The sequence below is a fragment of the Ovis aries genome, chromosome 12 (genome assembly GCF_016772045.2).
Source record: "Ovis aries strain OAR_USU_Benz2616 breed Rambouillet chromosome 12, ARS-UI_Ramb_v3.0, whole genome shotgun sequence".
NCBI lineage: Eukaryota > Metazoa > Chordata > Mammalia > Artiodactyla > Bovidae > Ovis > Ovis aries.
The window spans coordinates 40,828,902-40,852,473 of NC_056065.1; the positions used below are offsets into that span (position 1 = coordinate 40,828,902).

Consider the following 23,572-nt stretch of genomic DNA (forward strand, 5'->3'; position numbering starts at 1 on the left):
GACAGTAAAGCGTCTGCCTACAATGCGGGAGACCCAGGTTCGATCCTTGGGTCGGGAAGATCCTCTGGAGAAGGAAATGGCACCCCACTCCAGTGCTCTTGCCTGGAAAATCCCATGGACGGAGGAGCCTGGTAGGCTACAGTCCATGGGGTCGCAAAGAGTTGGACGCGACTGAGCTACTTCACTTTCACTTTCTTTTCTTTCTTTACCACTAGCGCCCCCTGGAAAGCCCAACAAGTCTACAAGGCGGTTAATATCTCCCCATTTTACAGATCAGGAAACTGAGCACATCATGTAACTTGCTCAGGGTTAGTTAGTAAGAGTCCGGCCAATGCTGGAGCCCCAGTGTCTCCCTTTGGAATCCATATGTGTTTGCTCAGTCTACAAGCGTCAGCTCTAGGCCCACCCCAACTCCCCTGCTCCTGGGACAGCAGTCTTTTATGATCACACTAATGTACTAAAAAACAGATATGTTTCAGGAAAACATCGGTTTCAGTTTTGACCTTTCCATAAGTGCCAAGGAGAAGTGGTCTCATGAAATGTTCTAACATAAATACCATTTACCTTCAAGCTTTGAAAGGGAATAAATTTGAATAATTCTGAAAATATAGTTACATAATCCTTCATATTCTTTTTAAAATAATTTGAAGTCTAAAAGACGGTAGTCTTAAAGAAGTTCCTATTTATGCACTGATCCGTGGGGCCAAAATGTATTTGATTATCTTTGCTGTTGTTGTTCTTGTTGTTGTTGTTCAGTCGCTCAGTCATATCTGACTCTTTGCGACCCCATGGACTGCAGCACACAAGGCTTCCCTGTCCTTCATCATCTCCCGGAGCTTGCTCAAACTCGTGTCCATTGAGTCAGTGACGTCATCCAACCATCTCACCCTCTGTTGTCCCCTTCTCCTCCTGCATCCAATCTTCCCCAGCATCAGGATCTTTTCTAATGAGTCGGCTGTTTGCATCAGGTGGCCAAAGTATTGGAGCTTCAGCATCAGTCCTTCCAATGAATATTCAAGATTGATTTTCTTTAGGATGGACTGGTTTGATCTTCTTGCAGTCCAAGGGACTTTCAAGAGTCTTCTCCAACACCACAGCACAAAAGCATTAATTCTTTGGTGATTAGCCTTCTTTATGGTCCAACTTTCCCATTCATACATGACTACTGGAAAAACCATAGCTTTGAGTAGAAGGACCTTTGTCAGCAAAGTAATGTCTCTGCTTTTTAATATGCTATCTAGGTTGGTCATAGCCTTTCTTCCAAGAACAAGCATCTTTTAATTTCAGGGCTGCAGTCACCATCTACAGTGATTCTGGAGCCTAAGAAAATAAAGTCTGTCACTGTTTCCATTGTTTCTCCATCTATTTGCCATAAAGTGATGGGACCAGATGCCATGATCTTAGTTTTCTGAATGTTGAGTTTTAAGCCAGCTTTTTCATTCTCCTCTTTCATCTTCATCAAGAGGCTCTTCACTTTCTGTCATAAAAGTGGTGTCATCTGCATATCTGGGGTTATTGATATTTCTCCCGGCAATCTTGATTCCAGCTTGTGCTTCTTCCAGCCCAGCGTTTCTCATGATGTACTCTGCATAGAAGCTAAATCAGCAGGGTGACAATATGCAGCCTTGACGTACTCCTTTTCCTATTTGGAACCAGTCTGTTGTTCCATGTCCAGTTCTAACGGTTGCTTCTTGACCTGCATAAGGTTTCTCAAAACACAAGTAAGGTGGTCTGGTATTCCCATCTTTAAGAATTTTCCAGTTTGTTGTGATCCTTACAGTCAAAGGCTTTGGCATAGGCAATAAAGCAGAAGTAGATGGTTTCCGGGAATCTTGCTTTTTCTATGATCCAATGGATGTTGGCAATTTGATCTCTGGTTTCTCTGTCTTTTCTAAATCCAGCTTGAACATCTGGAAGTTCTTGGTTCCTGTACTGTTGAAATCTAGCTTGGAGAATTTTGAGCATTGCTTTGTTACCGTGTGAGATGAGTGCAATTGTGCAGTAGTTTGAACATTCTTTGGCATTGCCTTTCTTTGGGATTGGAATGAAAATTGACCTTTTCCAATCCTGTGGCCACTGCTGAGTTTTCCAAATTTGCTGGCATATTAAGTGGAGCACTTTAACAGCATCATCTTTTAGGATTTGAAATAGCTCAACTGGAATCCCATCACCTCCACTAGCTTTGTTCGTATCTTACAAATCATTAAATACCTTTTTCATGAAACTTCTTGATATTGTAACAGCAACTCATCTGACCCAAGCATGTTTGAATGTGATCTCCCATGATTTGAAATTGAACCTGTATTGTGGTGCCATCTATTATGTTTAAAAATAGAGAATGGAGGCTTCCCTGGTGACTCCATGGTAAAGAATCCACCTGCCAATGCAGGGGGCACAGGTTCAATCCCTGGTCCGGGAAGATTCCACATGCCACAGAGCAACTAAGTCCTGGCACCACAGCTACTCCAGCCTGCGTGCTCTAGAGCCTGTGCCCAGAAACAAGAGAAGCCACTGCAATGAGAAGCCCACGCACCACAACTAGAGAGCAGCCCTTGCTCACTGCAACTCAAGAAAGCCTGTACATAGCGAGAAAGACCCAGCACAGCCAAATAAAGAAATAAAACTTTAAAAATACTATTTTAAAAAAACGAATGGAAGAGCTGATAAGTGGGGGTGGGAAGTGGGCAAACCATCCATACCTGAGACCTGGTCATATGGTGTGTTTCGTCCTGCCCCCTCTCAGCTGTGGAAAGCAGGGCCGCTCCTCTCCCCACACCCCCTCACTGGTCCCTGCGCTGCCCCTGAGAGGCCAGCACAGAGCAGGGCCTGGCGAAGGACGGCCCACGCAGGATGCCCGCAGGCTCGGTGGTAACATGTGCAAAGCCCCCGGCCCAGCGCCTGGCACAGCGAGAGCTTCATAAAAGGCGGGTGGAGATGGCCTTGCTAGGAGGCAGCTCAGGGTAACAGCTCAGAGCACTGGCTTTGGAGTCACACACACCAGCCCTCAAATCCCAGCTGATCTATTTTCCAACTGTGGAATCACCTTTCCTGTCTGGGCCTCTGTTTCCTCTCCTATACAGCAGGACAACAGTACCAACCTCAGTGTGTTGCCAGGACAAACCGGAACAACTTGGGGAAAGCCAGATGCCCAGCTCACGGGAAGTGCTCCATGCACGCACATGTGCTCAGTCACGTCTGACTCTTTACGACCCCATAAAGTGTAGTCCGGCAGGCCCCTCTGTCCATGGGATTCTCCAGGCACGAGTACTAGAGTAGGTTGCCATTTCCTCCTCCAGGGGATCTTCCCGACCCAGGGATCAAACCTGCATCTCTTGCCTTGCAGGCAGATTCTTTACCACTCCGCCACCCGGGAACACCAAGTGCTCCATACACGCTAGCTAAAGTTGCAAAAGTTTGTGCTACTGACTTGACACGCCAGCTTTGAGGATGAGACTCATGGAGGATTGAAGGACAAAGGGGAAAATGAACCCAACCTTCCCTCAAACCACACCTGGCACCCAAATGGTCAAAACCAGACCTGCCGTCTGGCAGGCCCTTCTGGAAGTCCCCGGCGGGATGAGCCAGGAGCCGAGGCTGCCGTGGGGGTGGAGCTGCGCATCCCCGCCAGGGCCTGGCTGAGGCCCCACCGCGCTCAGAGCTCCCTGCGTGGGGCAGACCCAGCCTGAACTTGCAGGGGAATCTGCACCTGGGCCGTGGGGGACCCACCCAGTCACTGTCAGAACCAGAAGCTCTGATGGAGGAAGAATCATACATATGGGCACAAAGCTGGGGTGGGGGCAAGGGAAAGGCTACTTACTATCGGGTTCCTCCCCGGCTTGGAATCTGCAAGGAGAAAAAGAGCAGTCACTTCACCAAGGGGCATCTGGCAGCTGCCTGGCCCTGCCCCACCCCACTGCAGGCAAGTGTCCCCTCCACTGCCCCCAGGGTGGAAGTTGGTCCTTCCTCAGACCTCACTCTGGAGAACAGTGGATGGGTTTCAGGCCCGGGGCACAGGGCCTCACTTCCCAGGGGCAGCCAGAGAACAGGGCAGTCATCTCTCTCCCAGCCAACAAGCCCCTCAGCACACCGGACCCCTCCCCTCCCACCCACTCCCACACATGCACAGGAGTGGTTCAGGACCAGCCGAAGAGGCCTGACAGGGTCAGAAGCTGCTGCCATCGCCTGGTGGCTGCCAGGGGCAGAAAAGGCCAGAGCCCCTCGGAGCAACATGTGAAACTCAACCACACAGGAGGACCTCATGGTGATAGAGAGAGGGTGGTGGGTCCTGAGGATCCTTTCTGAGCCCCCGAGTCAGGCATGCCTAAAGCCAGATGGCCGCAGAGCCCTTTAGGGGCTCTTCAACTGGAAATGCTAGAGATGGTACCCAGAGACATGTCTACACCAGGGTGAGTCAGCTCCCAGGCACTGAGTCCTCTGGGAGGACAGCGCTCCTTATAATCCCAAAGGGACCACCTACAGGGTATTGACTTTTGCTGCCTTTAGGTGTGGACAGCTGACCAGAGAACTCGCATATGAAGAGGCCAGCCGGCTGAGTCACCTCGGAAACTCTGACCTCTGCTGCTCTGGGAAACCAGCCTCCTCAAATCCTAGCGGAAATGCACGCTGGGGGCCAACCAGCCATGATAAAATGACACGATGGGCAATTTGAACCTGCTGTGGAGACACCAGGTCACTTTGGGGGGACAATCTTCCATGTCCATTGTAAATGACCATCCGCAGGTTAAGTGTCTAAAGGGGAAATGGATCAGAATCTCGGTCAAAAGAAACACATGTGTAAAATGACACAATGCTTGATGACCGAGTTAACAGCAGAGCAGTCACCTTAGGAGGCTCGTGGCTCTCTCCCAAGAGGAAGCCACTGTCTAGTGCCCCAGCCAGCATTTTGAGAAATGTTGCCCAGCCTGAGGCACATTCTTTTAAATGAAGTCAGAGAAGCCGAATCTTTATCCTGTGAGAGTGATTTTTGAGTTCTGCAAACAGCCAACTGTCATTTGGCAGCGAGTCATTGAGGGGAGAAAGTATGTGATAAAGTAACAAGACAGGATAAACAAAAATGATAAAACACAGTCCTGGAGAGGATGTGGGTAAACAGGAACACAGCTGCTCATGCCCTGTGAATGGGTTCCCTCTTTCTCAAGAACCATCTGGCAGTGAAAACTTCACACACTTTGATTTAGTAATCCCTCTTTGGGGACACACCCTCAGGAAATAACTCGAAGGAAAGTAACCAGGCTGTGCACAGCAGTGGAGCCTATGATAAGCAAAAAACTGAAAACGAGCCAGGTGCCGAACAAGGAAGCAGCTTAGCAGTCCTGCGTCGGAGGCCTGCTTAGCCATGCAGCCCCAGCGCAGGCCCTCACCTCTCCCGGTCTTAGTTCTCTCCTTTGGAAAAGGGGCACAATCATGCCCCTTCAGAGGGTTTTTATGAAGATTAAATGAGATCTCAGAAGAGAAGGTGCCCAGGAATCAATCATGTTGAGAGCATATTCTTCTCTCTCATATGTTTTTGAGTTTCTGTAGGCTTTATTGGGATAAGTTAACAAAAATCAAGATTCCATCAACCATCGTGTCTTAATTTATAAACTCAGCAGAGACTCTGGTCCATATACGAAAGTGTGAAAATATTAGGCGCTCAGTCATGTCCGATTCTTTGTGACCACGTGGACTATACAGCCCAGTCCACCAGGCTCCTCTGTCCATGGAACTCTGCAGGCAAGAATATGGAGTGGGTAGACATTCCCTTCTCCATGGGATCTTCCCGACCCAGGGATGGAACCCAGGTCTCCCGCATTGCAGGCAGGTTCTTTACCATCTTAGCCCCCTGGTCCATATATGTGTACATATAAAACATAACACGTTTCAACATAAACAGAGTCCCACTGGAACATTTTGCCAGTTAACAGAAAGCCAATTTTCCCTTTCCCCAAATGTCTTCAAAATTGAGTCCCCACTGTTTACTTCTCGGTGGAACTAGTCCCTTGTGGCTAGGGACACTGGAGTTCTATCCTGTCTACTAAACAAAAAAATAATTGTTTTCAAGTTTTAATTTGAGAGCACATACTCTTGATAGGTTGTGATGGAAATGACACTGAACTCATATGGTCTTCCTCCTCCAAACCCATGACTTCAGTCTAATCAGAACAAAAACACTGACCAATTCCAACAGAGGATCATCCTATACCTTAACTGACGAGCACTCCTCAAAACTGCCACGGTCATCAAAAGCTAGGAGGGCCAGAAACTGTCAGAGGCCAGGGGAGCCTAAGGCACAAATGCAAAGTGGTGTCCTGGGTGGGGTTCTGGAGCAGAAGCATGCTAGGCAAAGCCAAGTAGACCTGAACAGAGTACAGGCTTCACATAATAGTAGTGAGTCGGTATTGCTTTTATTGTGACAAGCGTACTGCAGTAGAATAAGATGTTTATAATAGAGGAAATTGGGTGTGGGCTATATTTCCACTAACTTCTCAAATTTTCTGTAAGTCTAAAACTTTTCTTTAATGAAGTCTGTTTAGATTTTTTAAATTGAAACATTAAAAAGGGAAGGAGAAAAACAAAAAGGAAGGTGGCTAGAATGCTCTCTAGCACCAAGGGCCCCCAGGATACTCCTGTGGCTTGACACTCCATCACACTGAAAAGAAAATCAGCTTTCAATCCCGTCTCTCAGAAACCAGCATAAAATAATGTCAAGGTGAAAAGGCAGAATCCAGATGGCGTCAACCTCGGCCTATAGCCGTGTTACAACCTGCCTGTGTTCTTTAATAAAGACCGAGAACGAGCGGTGCCAGCTGCAGAGGTCAGATTTCATAAGGGCTTTTTCCCTCAAAAATGTTGCTTCAGTTCCCTGTCTTCATTCATTGGTAACCTTGCTTTTTTGGAATGATCGCAATCTTCTCACAAATGTGTCCAGCGTCCCAGGACACAAATCCAGGGACAAATTGGGCATTGGCAGCCCCCTCCGTCCCCATAGAGAAGTGCTTGGCTTCCCAGAGCTGCTCTGAGGGCTGCTCAAGCCAAGCACGTGGGTTCTGACACCCAGGTTATGCATCCTTTCCATCCCTGTTGCTGTCTGCTGTCAGCTCCATCCCCTCTCTGGCTGCTGCGGGAAGTGGAACAGACCCAAGGAAGGAGTTTGGCAACAGGCAGCCTTAGATTCCAGTCCAGGAAGGGGCAGGGAACTATTACAAGCTAAGCTGGGAACTCGGTGATGGAGTGCTCCAGGGAACCCCCTGGCGGTCCCATGGTTGGGACTCAGCACTCTGACTGCCAAAGGCTGGGGTTTGATCCTTGGTCAGAGAACTAAGGATCCCACAGACCGCACGGCCCAGCCAAAAAAAAGGAAAAAAAATTTTTCCTTCAATTAAAAAAAAAAAAAAAGACATTTAAAAAAGAGATGAGCCCCAAACACAGAAAGATGGAACCAAAAGCACACAGGAGCCAGCTTGAAGGGGCCCTCACTGGCCTCACCTGGGACAATTTGAACATCAAATTAAGTAACGACGGCAGCAGAGTAAGAAAGGAACCACACATCCAGACAGACAAACGTGCAGAAACGGAGGAAAGGCTGATGATGCACCGGTTATTCACAGAGCCTCAAAGCACCTCCCCTCACCTTAGCGATGGCCACAGAGGAAAGAGGACTGCACGGTGGAGAAGGCTGGCAGACACCACGCTCATCCAGGGCTTCGGGTGAACATGCAGGGGGAGGGACAAAGGGAAAGCTGGCGGGGGGTGGGGATGGGGTGGATACCTCACTCCAGAGTCAGGCAAACCCAGGGTGAGGGGCAGCCACAGAACCACTGGTGGAATCTTCCAAGATGGCAAGGTCATGACCAGGAGGAGAAACTCAGACTAGAGGGGACAAAGACACAGTGGCCAAATGCAACAGGAGAGGCTGGACTGCATTCAAGGCATTGTTATCAGTGCATGAAGAAACTCGACTGGGGTCTGAGACCTAGCTGGTGGCGATACAGCAAAGCGAATTCTCTGATGTTGATGATTTCACTGCGGTTGTGTGAAATACACACTCAGGTATTCAGGGGTGAAAAAGCATGAAGTCAGTAACTTACTCTCAAAAAGTTCAGGAAAAATACGTTCACCGTACTTTTCTGTATGTTTGAAGTTGTTTCAAAACAAACAAAGCAATGTTTCCAACTTAAAACTGCCTGAAGTAACAGATAAAGTAATGATGACAGTGTCTTTTTAAATGAAGGGTTAAAAGACTTTCAGCGAGTGTTTTTCAACCAGGAGAGACGTTTCCCCTCCAGGGCACATGTGGCAGTACCTGGAGACATTGCTGGCTGTCACAGATGGGAGGTGCTGCTACTATCTGGTGGATCTACAGACCAGGACTGCCTGGCATCCTGTAACACACAAGACAATCCCCACAGCAAAGAAAGATCCTGGGCAGGTGTCAACAGTGCCAGGGTACCCTTTATGCAAAAATCTAGCCAGCACCACCAACAAAATCCTGGTCGGTCGTACTGCTCATTAACCAAGTGGCCTTAGGCAAGCTTCTTCATCTTCCCGTGCCTCAGCTTTTATAACAGGCCTCTGGGAGGAATAAGATGAGAACACGTGTACTTATGGAGATGCTCATCCCCATTCAGGGATGGGGGTGAGCATCAAATAGGCACCTGTCCAGATCACTGCTAACCACACCTGGGGCTCCCTGAGCCCTGGAGTTCTGAGACCGGGAGGACTGAGGCCAGATTATTCCCACTCTGCTTGAGCTGGTGAGAAAGCTCGGGAGGGCACTTGCCAGACCCAGCACAGGGCCACTAAGACGTGCGTGTCGGATACACAAAGGGGCGGACAAGCGCATAAAGACTCCTGCACCCCTCCAGCTCCCACTGCGCCCACCCTGCTCAGTCCACCCACATCTTCACCCTACGTCACCTCCTTCCCTGGGAACCAGACCCCCAAGGACCCACCGGAAGCCAGCGCGCCAGAAATGGCACCAAACAAGGTGGACACCACTGAGCCCCAGGCTCAGTTCCTGGTAGGTCTGACTTTTTAAGAGAAGGTGCTTTTTGTCTTTTCTCTCTCTCTCTTTTTTCTTTGTATGTGTGTGACAAAACTGCTATCATGGAGGTTTGAAGAAAAAAATAAACTGACAGCAATGGAAACTCTAATACTAGAAAAATGTCAAGAAAGCAAACGCGGGTTTCAATGAGACACTGAGCCTGACAGCTCATGGAAAAAGGCTTGAAACTGTCAAAACACAAAAAGCCCCCTTGTGAAGGGAACACAAGCACCTGCTTGTGAAACTCATCAAACCCAAAACACGCCTCACGCGCTGTGTTCGGGGCCAAGCCAGGAGCCAGGCTAGGGCAAAGCTTTCCGTGGGGCCCGGGGACGTGGGGGCGAGGAGGCCTGAGTTGACCGCTGGGTGTCAGGCTGGGCACTGGGTGGTGGACAACCCATTGCGGGGGTGGGGGGGTGAGGAAGAGGGTGAAGGACTGAGACCTCTGCCAATGAGACCTGCCGGTTCCAGGACCAGTTTCTGAGTCTGGCCACGGCAACTACAGACAGTGTGGCCCTGGGTTTCATCTCTTCATTATGAAATGAAGAGCATCACCCATTTCCCATGGAGCTTCTGGGTCTGTGAGACCATCATAGGACCCTGCCTTGAAACCAGAAAGGAAGCTCAGACCATTTGTGTTTGCTCCCTCCCCTGTGGTCAGGGCCCATACACAGTAGGTGCTCAACCAATGCTTGTGGCACGTTGAGGAGGACCTTGTCCTGCCTTGAAAGATATCATCCAGGGCAGAAGAAATACTTGGCACACAATGGCTGGGGTCCCCCCTCCTGCCCCCTGCCAGGTGAGAGCTGAGTCTGCTGCCTGGATGGGTGAGGCACGGAAGGCTGCCTGGAAGAGGTGGTCTGGAGGCTGGCCAGGGATCAGAGAGAAAAGTTCAGATCAACTGAGAACTCAGGAAGGCCTGGACTCCTGGTGAGAAAAAAGGCCCCAGACACAGGGGAGCTGTCAGCAAACAGCAGCCACGACCTGCAAATGCTGACTGTGCACAGGCTCTGCACACAGCGCTTAACAGGCCCCGACACAACGGACCCACACACCCACTCTCTGAATTAGACCCCATCTCCAAGGCGGCGCTAGTGCTAAAGGACCCAGCTGCCAATGCAGGAGACAGAAGAGACGTGGGTTCGATCCCCGGGTCAGGAAGATCTCCTGGAGGGAGGGTATGGCAACCCACTCCAGCATTCTTTCCTGGAGAATCCTATGGACAGGGAGCCTGGCAGTCCATAGGCTCACAAAGAGTCGGACACGACTGAGTGACTTGGTACAGATGAGGAAACTGAGACACAAAGGAATTAAGTGATTCACCCAAAGTCATGTAGCTCATCGTGCAGAATCAGGACTGTAGCCCTGTTAGCCTGCTCCCCGCACCCCAACCCCTACACCCTGGGCACCAGCAGGAGGGAAGGGGTGGGGGTAATGACAAGGAGACTGGGAAGGAGGGACAGAGAGAAGAGAGGAAGGGAAGGCCTCTCCTGAGGGCACGGCCGAGGAGAGAATTAAGGACAAGGTGAATTTTTGAAGCTTCGGGCCCAGACCGCATCCGACGCAGAAGGGAACATGTCACAGTTTCCACCCACATTATATTCCCATCACATACGAGGTTGCACAGAAAGGAGGAGCAGCTTGTGGGAACCCCCCCCCGACACAGAGGGAGCCCCAAGGGAGTTCTGGCCCACCGTGCAGAGCTGCGGTGTAGCCGCGCACAGCCCTTTTGGACCCCTGGACACTCACCCACAGGCTCCAGCGTGGGCCGGAAGGTCTGGACTGGGTAGCACAGATGCAGCTCTGAAATGACAGCAGCAGGAGGACTGGGGTGCCAGCCTCAAAGAGTCTCAGCGGGCAGGACGGGAAAAGGACCCAGCCCGGGCCAGCACAAGGCACCCTGCCCTCCCAGGGCCCCAAGGATACATGCACTTACTCTGTCCAATCCACTTCCTGCAGGCCCTCCGGTGGCACAGAACGAAGGAGCTGAAGCTGACGACCACCACCAGTATCAGAATCACCCAGAAGAGCACAGGTCCTGAAACACAGTGGTGCCCTGCATTCTCACCCTGACATCCTGGCAGGGGGCCAGGGGCCCTACAGCGACCACACAGCACAGCCCTCACCCCAGACTGCTTCCTCCTTCTGGACACAGACTCCACTGCTGCTGACAGGACCTGGTCCTTTCCCAAGCCAGAAGAGAAACCCAGATCCTATCTATAGCTATCTGGTCCAGCCCTCACCCACCTGTCCTTTCTCGCCTGGCTCTGGGAAGCCCATGGGGAGCTAAAGAGTTGAAGGATGCACAAACCATTGCTAAAGGGGGAGAAATGGAGAGGTCAAGGAGGCAGAATGAAGAGGGAATTGAGGTCCAATAGGATGAGATCAGGGGACTGGGGAGGAAGGCAAGCGTGATGCCCAGTCCTGGGCGGCTGGCAGACAGAGCAATCAAGAGGGTGAAGTTAGGAGTCTGGCACAACTCCCGGCCCCTCCTCTAGACTGGAAATTCCACGAGGGCCGGCACAACATCTACTCCACACTAAGCACACCTAAGCACATCTAAGCACACTCAGCAAGTGCTCCTTGAATGAGGAGTCAAAAGCCCTATGCCATGGGCACCATGACCATCTCCATTTTACAATGGAGGGAAGCTGATGTTTGCAAAGATTAACAGGCCCAAGGTCACCCAGAGGGTAGAAATCGTAGCTCAGGCCAGGCCAGCACGACTCTAGAGCCCACACTGTTAACCACTATCTGGATATATTTCATTATCTCTTAGTACTTAACTTGCCTCTTTTTTTTTTTTTTTGCCCCTTTGTCACTTATGAAAATCAACATATAGTTATTATTTTTTAAAATCCATGTTTAGGTGCTGAAAAAGTAGCATGCACCCAACAGCTTCCCTGGTGGCTCAGTGGTAAAGAATCCACCTGCCAATGGAGGAGACGCTGATTCTCTCCCTGGGTCGGGGAAGATCCTCTGGAGAAGGAAATGGCTACCCACTCCAGGATTCTTGCCTGCATGGGGTAGCTGAGAGTCGGACGTGACTGAGAGACTTCACTTTCACTTTTCACTTGCATGCATTGGAGAAGGAAATGGCAACCCACTCCAGTGTTCCTGCCTGGAGAATCCCAGGGACGGGGGAGCCTGGTGGGCTGCCGTCTATGGGGTCGCACAGAGTTGGACACGACTGAAGCGACTTAGCAGCAGCAGCAGCAAGAATGACTTAGCGAACGAACAATAACAACACGTACCAGATAAGTGCTTCTCAGACATTCCTGTGCCTATGAATCTTCTGGGGGCCATGTTAAAATGCAGAGTCTGATTCAGTTGGCTGAGGGAGGCTGGTAATTTGCTTTTCTAACAAGTTGTTAAACTGCCAAATCCAGGACCTCGCAGAGGGCTGGCTGAGCACTATCGCCGCCTAGTGTCCAACACTAGAACTGCAAGTCCTTAAAATCGCACGCCAGGAGCCGGTAATGCCGGGGTATATCATTCTTTGCTTACTGCCCTTTGCGGTACACGCTGTTACAACGTTAAAAGGTGAGAAAGCTGAAGCCCAAAGGAAGTAAGAAACTAGTCAAGATCATGAGGTAGTGGTGGTTTAGTCACACAGTCGTGTCCGACTCTTGTGACCCCACGGACTGTATGTAGCCCGCCAGGTTCTCCTGTCCATGGAATTTTCCAGGCAAGAATACTGGAGTGGGTTGCCGTTTCCTTTTCCAGGGCATCTTCCTGACCCAAGGATTGAACCCGCATCTCCTGCACTGAAGGCAGATTCTTTACCACTGAGCCACCAGGGAAGCCCAGTCAAGGTCGTGAGATTAGTGGCCAAATATTTCGTGAGTAGCAATTATGGGCCATGGAGAAGAAGCTGAGAATAAAATCCCTGCTCAGAAGAATCAAGGAATCATCTCTAGCAAGTGACAGAGCCACAGCTCCAGATCAAGAAGCCGAAGACCTGGGGTCAACTTTGTTCCCAGGACTTCCCAAGCCCCACTCTTCCCCCCCACCAAGTGATGCTGTTGCCCATTGAGAAGCCTCCCTCCTTGTGGTCCCCAGGGAGGAAGGCCCTGCTTCGTGGGGGTGATCATTACCTGAAACCAGAGCCGGCTTTCCCGTGGAGGAGAAGGAGATGGGAGCACTGGTTGAGACTGGGGTGTCCTCCCAGGCGTGGGTGACACCCGCTTCATGCTCCTTACCGGTCAGGGAGTCAGCCAGGGAGACCAAGGAGGGGGTGGGGCTGCAGAGAGAGAGGCCAGAGGTAAGGCAGACGACTGAGATGGAAACAGAGGTCTGCGACCCCAGCTCCTCTGCCAACAGTCTCCACCAGGCACTTCGAGGGCAGGGCCTGGGTTTCTAGGCCTTCTGGCCTTCCACGGTGCCAGCACAGACATAGACTCCCATTCTCCAAAATGACCTGCGGGCTTGGCCTAGGGATCCAGCCCAAGCTCCACTGCCATCCCTAGCCGGCTGCCCCCACCCCCAGGCAGGGCCGGTGAAGAGAGAGGCCCAAGGAGTCACCTGGTAGGCGCCCCACGGTCCTCTGGGCTGGTGTTGCAGTCAGGAGGGCTCCCCAGTCCAGGTGGCTCATAGGTGGTGCTTGTCTCAGCCATACCTGCAGGGAGTGGGTTAGAAACAGTGGCAAGACAGGATGCTTGGGGCTGGTGCCCTGGGATGACCCAGAGAGATGATATGGGGAGGGTGGTGGGAGTGGGGTTCAGGGTTGGGAACTCATGTACACCTGTGGTGGATTCATGTCAATGTATGGCAAAACCAATACAGTATTGTAAAGTAAAAAAATAAAATTAAAAAAAAAAAAAGAGGGAGGGGACATATGCATGCCTATGGCTGATTCATGTTGAGGCTTGACAGAATCAACAAAATTATGTAAAACAAGTATCGTTCAATTTATAAATAAATAAATAAATAAAAAGAAACAGTGGCAAGGATGGTTACCAAAGGGAAAAGCAGGGAGGGCGGGATAAACTGGGAAATGGGATTAACAGATACACACACTATTATATATAAAAGAGATAAATAACAGGGACCTACTGTATAGCAAGGAGCTATATTCAATATCTTGTAAATCAACTGTGCTTCAAATTTTTAAATTAAATTAAAAAAAATCAGTGCCAAAGAGCCTGACGCATCAGGCCTGGTGACTTCCGGGAAGGCAGCACCATGGGGCCAGAAGGACACGGCAGCTGGGCAGACCCGTCTGTGTCCTGGCTGTCTCCTTGCTTCCTCCCTCTCTGCTCCCGTCCCTCCAAGCAACAACTCTTTACTGAGCACCTGCTGCATGCTGGGAATTGGGACAGAGCTGTGAGCAAAACAGAAAAGATTTGCACCCCTGGGGGCCAACCGGCTGGTGGGGTTCATAGACTCGGTGTCACATGAAGGCAGATGGGGGTCCCTATAATGGCAGGCTTGATCTCATCTCACTAGGGAGATGAGGAGGGAGGTGTTAGCATGTGAGTGGGAGCGGGAGTTTCTAAGCAGAGGAAACAAAAGGTGGGGAAACCCCAGAGATGGGAGGGAGGAGATGGAGTCATCAAAGAAGCAGAGATGACCCCAGTGTCCATCCGATGGTAAAATGTAGTATCTCTGAATGCTGGAATACTGTATGGCAATAAAAGAAATGAAGTACTAACACAGCTGGGAGCTTCCCTGGTAGCTCGGACGGTGAAGAATCTGCCTGCAATGCAGGAGACCCAGGTTCGATCTCTAGGTCGGGAAGATCCCTTGGAGAAGAGAGTGACTACCCACTCCAGTATTCTCCCCTAGAGAATCCCATGGACAGAGGAGTCTGGCAAGCTACAGTCCATGGGGTGGCAAAGAGTCGGACACCATGGAGTGACTAAGCATATTAAAACAGCTACAGCATGGATGAACTTCAAAAGCTCAGTGAAAGAAGCCGGACACAGAAGAATACATCTTATGGAAATATCCCCCAAAAGTTAATCTAGAGTAACAGAAAGTAATTTCCAGGCCAGAATACTGGAGTGGGTTGCCATTCCCTTCTGCAGGGGATCTTCCTGACCCAGGGATCGAACCCACATCTCTCAAGCTTCCTGCATTGGCAGGCGGGTTTTTTACCACCAGCACCACCTGGGTAGCTATGAGTATTTGTGTACAAGCCTTTGCAAGAACATAATTTCACTTCACTTGAGTACCTAGGAAGGGGAAGGCTGTGTCACTGTGCTGACAGAATGCCTTTGAGGACCAGTTCAAGCACAGTCACTTCTGATCTGACCCAGCCACCCCTTCTCACAGATGGAGAGAAAGACAGAGCCAGAGCTCCAACCAGAAATCAGGGCTCCCGAGTCCCAGCCTGGAGCACTTTTCATGGGACCGCACTGCCTCCTACTGGGGACTGAGCATTTTCTTACAAGTTTATGATAAACTGTTTCACTAGGGCAGAAGGAAATGGCCCACATTTGAAGTAGGTCCAGCCCGGCTACTAGCCCTCTCCGCTCCCATGTTCCTGGTGGGGGGGGGGCGCCCCTTTCCTTAAGTGATACAAAGCAAACGTCCTACCTGCCCATGCTTCTCTTATAAAAAGCTCTCATTATGCCTCTCAGATTTTTCCTGAGAAAGTAAGGCCAGGATTAATTTTCTTCTTGGATTAGTAGGGTCCTGAGGACCTGCCTCTTGAGAAACCTATACGCAGGTCAGGAAGCAACAGATAGAACTGGACATGGAACAACAGACTGGTTCCAAATAGGAAAAGGAGTATGTCAAGGCTGTATATTGTCACCCTGCTTATTTAACTTCTATGCAGAGTACATCATGAGAAACGCTGGGGTAGATGAAGCACAAGCTGGAATCAAGATTGCCGGGAGAACTATCAGTAGCCTCAGATATGCAGATGACACCACCTTTATGGCAGAAAGTAAAGAACTAAAGAGCCTCTTGATGAAAGTGAAAGAGGAGAGTGAAAAAGTTGGCTTGAAGCTCAACATTCAGAAAACTAAGATCATGGCATCTGGTCCCATCAATTCATGGGAAATAGATGGGGAAACAGTGGAAACAGGGTCAGACTTTATTTTGGGGGGCTCCAAAATCACTGCAGATGGTGACTGCAGCCATGAAATTAAAAGACACTTACTCCTTGGAAGGAAGGTTATGACCAAACTAGATAGCATATTCAAAAGCAGAGACATTACTTTGCCAACAAAGGATCCATCTAGTCAAGGCTATGGTTTTTCCAGTAGTCATGTATGGAAGTGAGAGTTGGACTGTGAAGAAAGCTGAGCACCGAAGAATTGATGCTTTTGAACTGTGGTGTTGGATAAGACTCTGCAAGGAGATCCAACCAGTCCATCCTAAAGGAGATCAGTCCTGGGTGTTCATTGGAAGGACTGATGCAGAAGCTGAAACTCCAATACTTTGGCCACCTCATGCAAAGAGTTGACTCACTGGAAAAGACCCTGACGCTGGGAGGGATTGGGGATAGGAGGAGAAAGGGACGACAGAGGATGAGATGGCTGGATGGCATCAACGATTCAATGGACATGAGTTTGGGTAAACTCCGGGAGTTGGTGATGGACAGGGAGGCCTGGTGTGCTGCGATTCATGGGGTCGCAAAGAATCAGACACGACTGACTGACTGCACTGAACTGAGGAACCCTCTGCTTTTTGGAGGTTTTCACATAGACAGTAGAAGATGGCACGGAGGTTCAAGCGAGGGGGCATACCTATATGACCAATTCATGTTGATACATGGCAGAAACTTCCCTGATAGCTCAGACAGTAAAGCATTCGCCTGCAATGTAGGAGACCCAGGTTTGATCCCTGGGTCAGGAAGATCCACTGGAGAAAGAAATGGCAACCCACTCCAGTATCCTTGCCTGGAAAATCTCATGGACAGAGGAGCCTGACAGGTTATAGTCTGTGGGGTTGCAAAGAGTCGGACACAACTGACTGACTCTCACACACACACACACACACACACACACAGCAGAAACCAAAACAATATTGTAGAGCGATTAAAAATCAGCAAATTAGGACTTCCCTAGTAGGTCAGTGGTAAAGAATCTGCCTGCCAATGCAGAGACATGTGTTGGATCTGGGAGGATCCCACATGCCGCGAGGCAAATAAGCCCATGTACCATAACTATTGAGCCTATGCTCTATAGCCCACGAGTCACAACTACTGAAGCCCACGCGCCCTAGAACCCGTGCTCTGCATCAGGAGAAGCCACTGCAGTATGCCCACGTACGCCAGTAGAGAGCAGCCCCCACCCCCCGCAACTAGACAGCAGCCCCCGCCCCCCGCAACTAGACAGCAACCCCCGCCCCCCGCAACTAGAGAGCGGCCCCCGCCCCCCGCAACTAGAGAGCGGCCCCCGCCCCCCGCAACTAGAGAGCGGCCCCCGCCCCCCGCAACTAGACAGCGGCTCCCACTCCCCGCAACTAGACAGCGGCCCCCATCCCCCGCAACTAGACAGCGCCCCCGCTCCCCGCAACTAGAGAGCGGCCCCCGCCCCCCGCAACTAGAGAGCAGCCCGCACCCCCCACAACTAGACAGCTGCCCCCACACCCCGCAACTAGAGAGCGGCCCCCACTCCCCGCAACTAGACAGCGGCCCGCACTCCCCGCAACTAGACAGCGGCCCCCACCCCCCCGCAACTAGACAGCGGCCCCCACTCCCCGCAACTAGAGCAAAAGCCCTGCAGCAACAAAGGCCCAGCACAGCCAAAACTAAATACACAGAATTATTTCTTTTTAAAAAGTAAATTAAAAACATTAAAAAAAAAAAAAAAAGACGCTGTGTCTTTCCATGTGGTCACCAGACCATTACCTGAATTAGTTGAAGCCTGGAGACCTTGGGCTATGAGGAAGATAATGCAATTGTTATAATTTCTACCTGTATTTGAGATGTCCTGGGGATTCAGTGAGAGTTGACTTGGAGAGGACTGGAGGAGCTCTTTCGCTCAAGAACACTAACTGTAGCTACACCCAGGAAACAATGGAAACAGTGACAGAATTTATTTTCTTGGGTTTAAAAATCACTGCAGCTGGCGACTGCAGCCATGAAATTAAAAGACGCTTGCTACTTGGAAGAAAAGCTATGACAAACCTACACAGTGTATTAAAAAGCAGAGACATCACTTTGCCAATAAAGCTCCATCTAGTCAAAGCTATGGTTTCTCCAGTAGTAGTCATGTATGGATGGGAAAGTTGGACCATAAAGAAGGCTGAGTGCTGAAGAATTGATGCTTTCGAACTGTGGTGTTGGAGAAGACTCTTGAGAGTCCCTTGGACTGCAAGGAGATCCAACCAGTCAATCCTTAAGGAAATCAGTCCTGAATATTTGTTGGAAGGACTGATGCTAAAGCTGAAGCTCCAATACTTCGGCCACCTGATACGAAGAGTTGACTCATTGGAAAAGACCCTGATGCTGGGAGGGATTGGGGGCAGGAGGAGAAGGGAGAGACAGAGGATGAGATGGTTGGATGGAATCACCAACTCAAAGGATATAAGTTTGAGCAAACTCTGGGAGATGGTGATGGAAAGCCTGGTGTGCTGCAGTCCATGGGGTTGAAAGATTTGGACACGACTGAACACCACCACCCAGTTAGCACCCTCTGACCTCCCTTCAAGGCAGCCTCCCTTCTAAGGCAACCTGCAACAGAATCCAGCAATAGAAATGCTGTCCTTCCTCTAAGCAGAGAAATTGGGCCCAGCACTCCTGGGTGCCTCTCATCCCTTCTCTGTATGTATTTACCATAACCTCTCCATAACCTTCCTCCTTCCTCCATGAGTTACTGATTCTCCCCTTTTTTCCTCCTTTGGACCTGAAGGTCAACAGAAGACATCATTTAGTCCCTACTTAATCTGCCTGTGTTCTCTGGAAAAGGCTCACTGGAAAGTGGGGCCAGGGGGAGGGAGAGGGAGCAGGAAGGAGCCTGCCTGCTCTTAGACCCATTTAGAAACTTAAAAAAAAAAAAAAAGATATTGTCTATCAGACTTAAATACTTCTCTTTAAACCCAAACACCTGATCCTTAGGCCAGTTAAAGGAGAACGGTCTTAGCATCAAGGTCAAATGGAATTTTCTTCCCATACACCCAGAAAGTGCTTCAAATTAGATGAAATTTTCATCTTCATACTTGAGCTGTACATTTTTTGTCAGCTTATTTTCCCTAGAGTTTTCAATTGCCTTTTTCCTTTTCTGTTGATGAAAGAATAATGTGCCTTCACCATATTCTCAAGTTGTTTAACTCTACTACTCCTGAAATTGACCGCCATCCTAACTTCTATTCCTGTAGACAATTCCCTGGCACCCCTCACTTTCCTGCTCTGATGAGGCTCAACCAGATGTTGTCATGTCTTTAGCACCGGTGTCATTCTGGGACTTCCCTTCTCTTCTCTCCTGGGATGGAGCCACTGTTTTCTAAATTTCATGGCTTTTCTTTTTTGCCCCTCATTTAATTGGATTACATCATCAAGTAACTTTCTAAGAAAGGATACATGGGGTTGTGGGGAAACAGACTGCCCTTTTATGTCTGAAAATGCCTCTCTTGTTTTTGCCATGCTGTGTGGCTTGCAGAATCTTAATTCCCTGACCAGGGATTGAACTTGGGCTCCTTCAGTGAAAGCTCTGAGTCCAAACCACTGAACCACCAGGGAATTCCCTGAAAATATTTTTAATCTGCTTTCAAACATAATTGCATTTAAGCTAAAAAAATTATCCGGTCAACTAGGAAGGAGCTGGTGTGGTCCAGTGGAGAGCACTTGGGGTGACTCAGGATCTCTGTGTCCCAGCTCTAACTCTGGCTCTACGCATGGTTCCCTCAACCCGTAAAAAGAGGTGGCTGGGTCAGATCACAGGTGGCCAGCTTTGATCTGACCTGCAAAGACATTCTGTGTAGGCCAGCACAATGCCCAGGCATCCCTCTCCTAGGTATTTACCCATGAAATGAAAATGCATGTCCACACAAAGACCCATACATGAACATTTGTAGCTGCTTTATTCAGGGTAGCCCTAAACTGGAAACAAGCCAGATGTCCATCAGCCAGTGGATGGATAAATAAATGGTGGTACATCTGTTATGCCAGGCTTCCCAGGTGGCGCTAGTGGTGAAGCGTCTGCCTAACAATGCAGGAAGACTCAAGAGACTCAGGTTTCATCTCTGAGTTGGGAAGGTCCCCCTGAAAAGGAAATGACAACCCACTCCAGTATTCTTGCCTATAAAATCTCAGGGATAAAGGAATCTGGCAGGCTACAGTCCATGGACTCGCAGAGTTGGATGTAACTAGGCAGGCACGTGTGCACATCCATTATGTCTAGACGTGGGTACTCTTCATTCATCCTGCTTTGCTCTTGGTAGGTCATTTCAATCTAAGTCTCATTGTGAGGTTGCCAAGAGACTGCCTACTGTGGAAGGATGACCGGGTCAGGGCACCACCACATGTCCCCATCCACAGGCCCTGGAAACAGACTCTCCAGCAAGAATAAGAAAAAGCAAAGGCAGTCAAGAAACACCTCCTTTCTTCGGCAGTGGTCCTCTTGCGCCCTCTATTGTCATATACTAGAATCACACTCACAAGGAGAAGATGCTTGAAAAGGCTAATCTCTCATTGCACAGCAAGGGTTCATAGGTGAATTGGGGCCCGAGAGGCAACAGACTGGTAACAAGCACACTTTCTAAAAGTCATTTCTGGTCTTCTACTTTCTTACTGTTCCTTCCCCATTGCTTTATGTTATCACTCTGTGGTTGTAACTTCTCGAATTTTTCTGTGGACACTATTTTCTCTTCCATTCCTGGGTTCATCATTGCTTCACTGGTAGTAAGTTTTTCTGTTTGTGTATCTTGTTATTTTCCTTCATACTGCTGTTTTTCCTTATAAGTCTGAAGATGTATACTTCTCATTCATATTTATTTAGAAAGAATAGTGCTGAATATTCCAGCAGCAGGTGGAGTTTCTTCTACTGCGCTATTAGTGTGTCCTTTTCACCATGGGTCTCTTCTCTCAGCAGGAGGTCTGCCTGGGAACTCTGGAATCATGGGTGGGGAGTGTGAGCTGGAAGGCTTTCACTCAGGGTGACTGGGCAGGAATAGCCTACTGACAGGGTGTACCTTCTAAAGACACAAGCAAAGAGGGCTTTGCACCAGAGTGGCCAATACCTAGTTATCCCTAGATAGTCCTTCAGTGTCGTTAGACAAAAATTTGATCATTTTCAGCAGGATATAAAAACTCAGGCACCATCTCTCAGATTGGTCAGAGCCCATGGTATATCATTGCTGCATGGTTTCTCATTGCTGTTATATTCATGAATTTTTTAGATTGCACTTTGGTTGGTTGGTTTTGCACTGTTGGTGGTTTACTTTCTAGTCATATCCAACTCTTGTGACCCCATGGACTGTAGCCTGCCAGGGTCCTCTGTCCATGGAATTCTCCAGGCAAGAACACTGGAGCTGGTTGCCATTTTCTTCTCCAGGGGATCTTCCTGACGCAAGAATCATAGCTGGGTCTCCTGCGTTGCAGGCAGATTGTTACACATTTTTAATTTTTATGTTGGAGATGAAGTTGTAGCTTCCTGCACTTTCTAATTCTCTGCTCCACCCCCATCCTTCATTTTACTTACCTGGTCTGAGCCCAGAGCCTCCCTGGGGGTATTATGAGCAGGTTACCCTCACTTTTCTGCCAGCCTCAAGGAGTGAATTCTCGGGTGGGTTTTCCTCTCCTTGCGTTTCATTTGGTGCCACCCTGCCATCTGTTTTCCACCTTCTAAAAAATCGCTGAACTCTCTCATCTGCTGATGAACTCTTTTCTGTTTGTTATTTTGTCTGCTGTCGAGGGTTTATATTGTTTTTCATCTGGCGAATGTCCACCATTTGAATTGGAAGCTTCCTCATAGGCTTTATATTGCTCTATCTTGAGTCAATAAAACAACCTTGCAAGCAAGTCAAGATTTTACCAGCCCAATAATTTCAAGAAGAATAACAAAAATTTTAAATAATTTAAAACAATCATTAGAAACTCTTGCCAAAATGCCAAGTTTTGATTTTTTACCATTTCCTGGATCTAACTATTCAAAGAGAAACCATAGCCCAGATCTGACCCAGTTAATAGCTAGGAATGAAGGTCCTTGGTTGGTTGGAGGAGGGGAGAGGCACGGCTGTAGGGACACAGAGCTCAGCCCCTTGGTTGGGGATATGAACTGCTTACCCTGGAGCTTGGTGACCATCCCTGGTGGGCAGTTGGGGCGGGTGACGCAGCGGGCACAGGAATTGGTGACTGGCGTGGCACAGAACATGCCAGGTTGACACTCACAGACTCGGGAAGAGTTCCATGTGCAAGGTGTCTTCTCCACGAGGCCATCTGGGGGACAGAGAAGGGTCCCAAGGAAGGACTGGAATGAAGAGGGCAGGAATCCAGAGAACCCCCGGAGGGCAGAGATGGATTTGCCCAGGAACACGTGCTTATTTGATTATTCTGTTGAGCAGATCTTTTGGTGCAGAAAGTAACTACGCTGAATGAAAGAAGTTGGCTAAAAAAAGGTGCATATAGGGACTTCCCTGGCAGTCCAATGGTTAGGACTCCATGCTTCCACTGCAAGGGGTCACAGGTTCGATCCCTGCTCAGGGAACTAAGATCCTCCATGCCGTTCAGCACAGCCAAAAAAAGAGTCTATGCTCTATAATTCTGTTTATAGGAAAAGCCAGAAAATGCAAACTCTTTCACAGTGACAGCATACCAAATGCCTGGGAATAGAAGTAGGAGCAGGGAATGGTGGGAGGGATAGTAAGGAGCTTAAGGAACCTTTTGGGAGGTGGACAGACAGTTCATTATCTTGATTGTGGTGATGGTTTCACAGCCACACACGTCTCAAAATTTATCAAACTGCACACTTTAAACATGTAACTTTTATTGTATATCAACTGTATCTATCTGTATCTAGTATGTCAACTGTATTTATTGTATGTATCTGTATCTAGTAATTTACTATTACTATCTGTAATAGTAAAGCTATTAAAAGAAAAATCCCCTCCAAAAAAAATTTTTTTTAAGAAAATAATTCAACGATTAGGGGTGAGTGAGCATGGGTAAAGATGAACCAAGACTGGCCATGACTTGATAATTCTTTAAAATTGGGTGATAGTTCATAACCACTTCTGATTCTTTCTACTTCTGAGGATGTTTGAAAATTCTAATGATGAAAAGTGGGGTTTTCTCCAAAATAAAAAGAAATTGTTAGTGGTTTTATAAAATACAAAGTGTGACAATGCATTTATACGTTTAGGGATATTACGACCAACCTAGACAGCATATTCAAAAGCAGAGACATTACTTTGCCGACTAAGGTCCGTCTAGTCAAGGCTATGGTTTTTCCAGTAATCATGTATGGATGTGAGAGTTGGACTGTGAAGAAGGCTGAGCACCGAAGAATTGATGCTTTTGAACTGTGGTGTTGGAGAAGACTCTTGAGAGTCCCTTGGACTGCAAGGAGATCCAACCAGTCCATTCTGAAGGAGATCAGCCCTGGGATTTCTTTGGAAGGAATGATGCTAAAGCTG

The 23,572-nt window shown here is 48.9% G+C and overlaps 1 protein-coding gene across 1 annotated transcript in view; it reads right to left on the minus strand.

Moving 5' to 3' along the window:
• Window positions 1–23,572, minus strand: part of TNFRSF8 (TNF receptor superfamily member 8) — a 73,911-nt gene that overhangs the window by 8,378 nt on the left and 41,961 nt on the right. Inside the window, exons 8-13 of the mRNA XM_027976068.3 lie at window positions 22,224–22,376; window positions 13,568–13,661; window positions 13,141–13,286; window positions 10,980–11,081; window positions 10,793–10,846; window positions 3,818–3,843 (exon numbers count right to left, since the gene is read on the minus strand). Coding sequence (XP_027831869.2) covers window positions 3,818–3,843; window positions 10,793–10,846; window positions 10,980–11,081; window positions 13,141–13,286; window positions 13,568–13,661; window positions 22,224–22,376 — 575 coding nt within the window. The remainder of the gene's footprint in view (window positions 1–3,817; window positions 3,844–10,792; window positions 10,847–10,979; window positions 11,082–13,140; window positions 13,287–13,567; window positions 13,662–22,223; window positions 22,377–23,572) is intronic.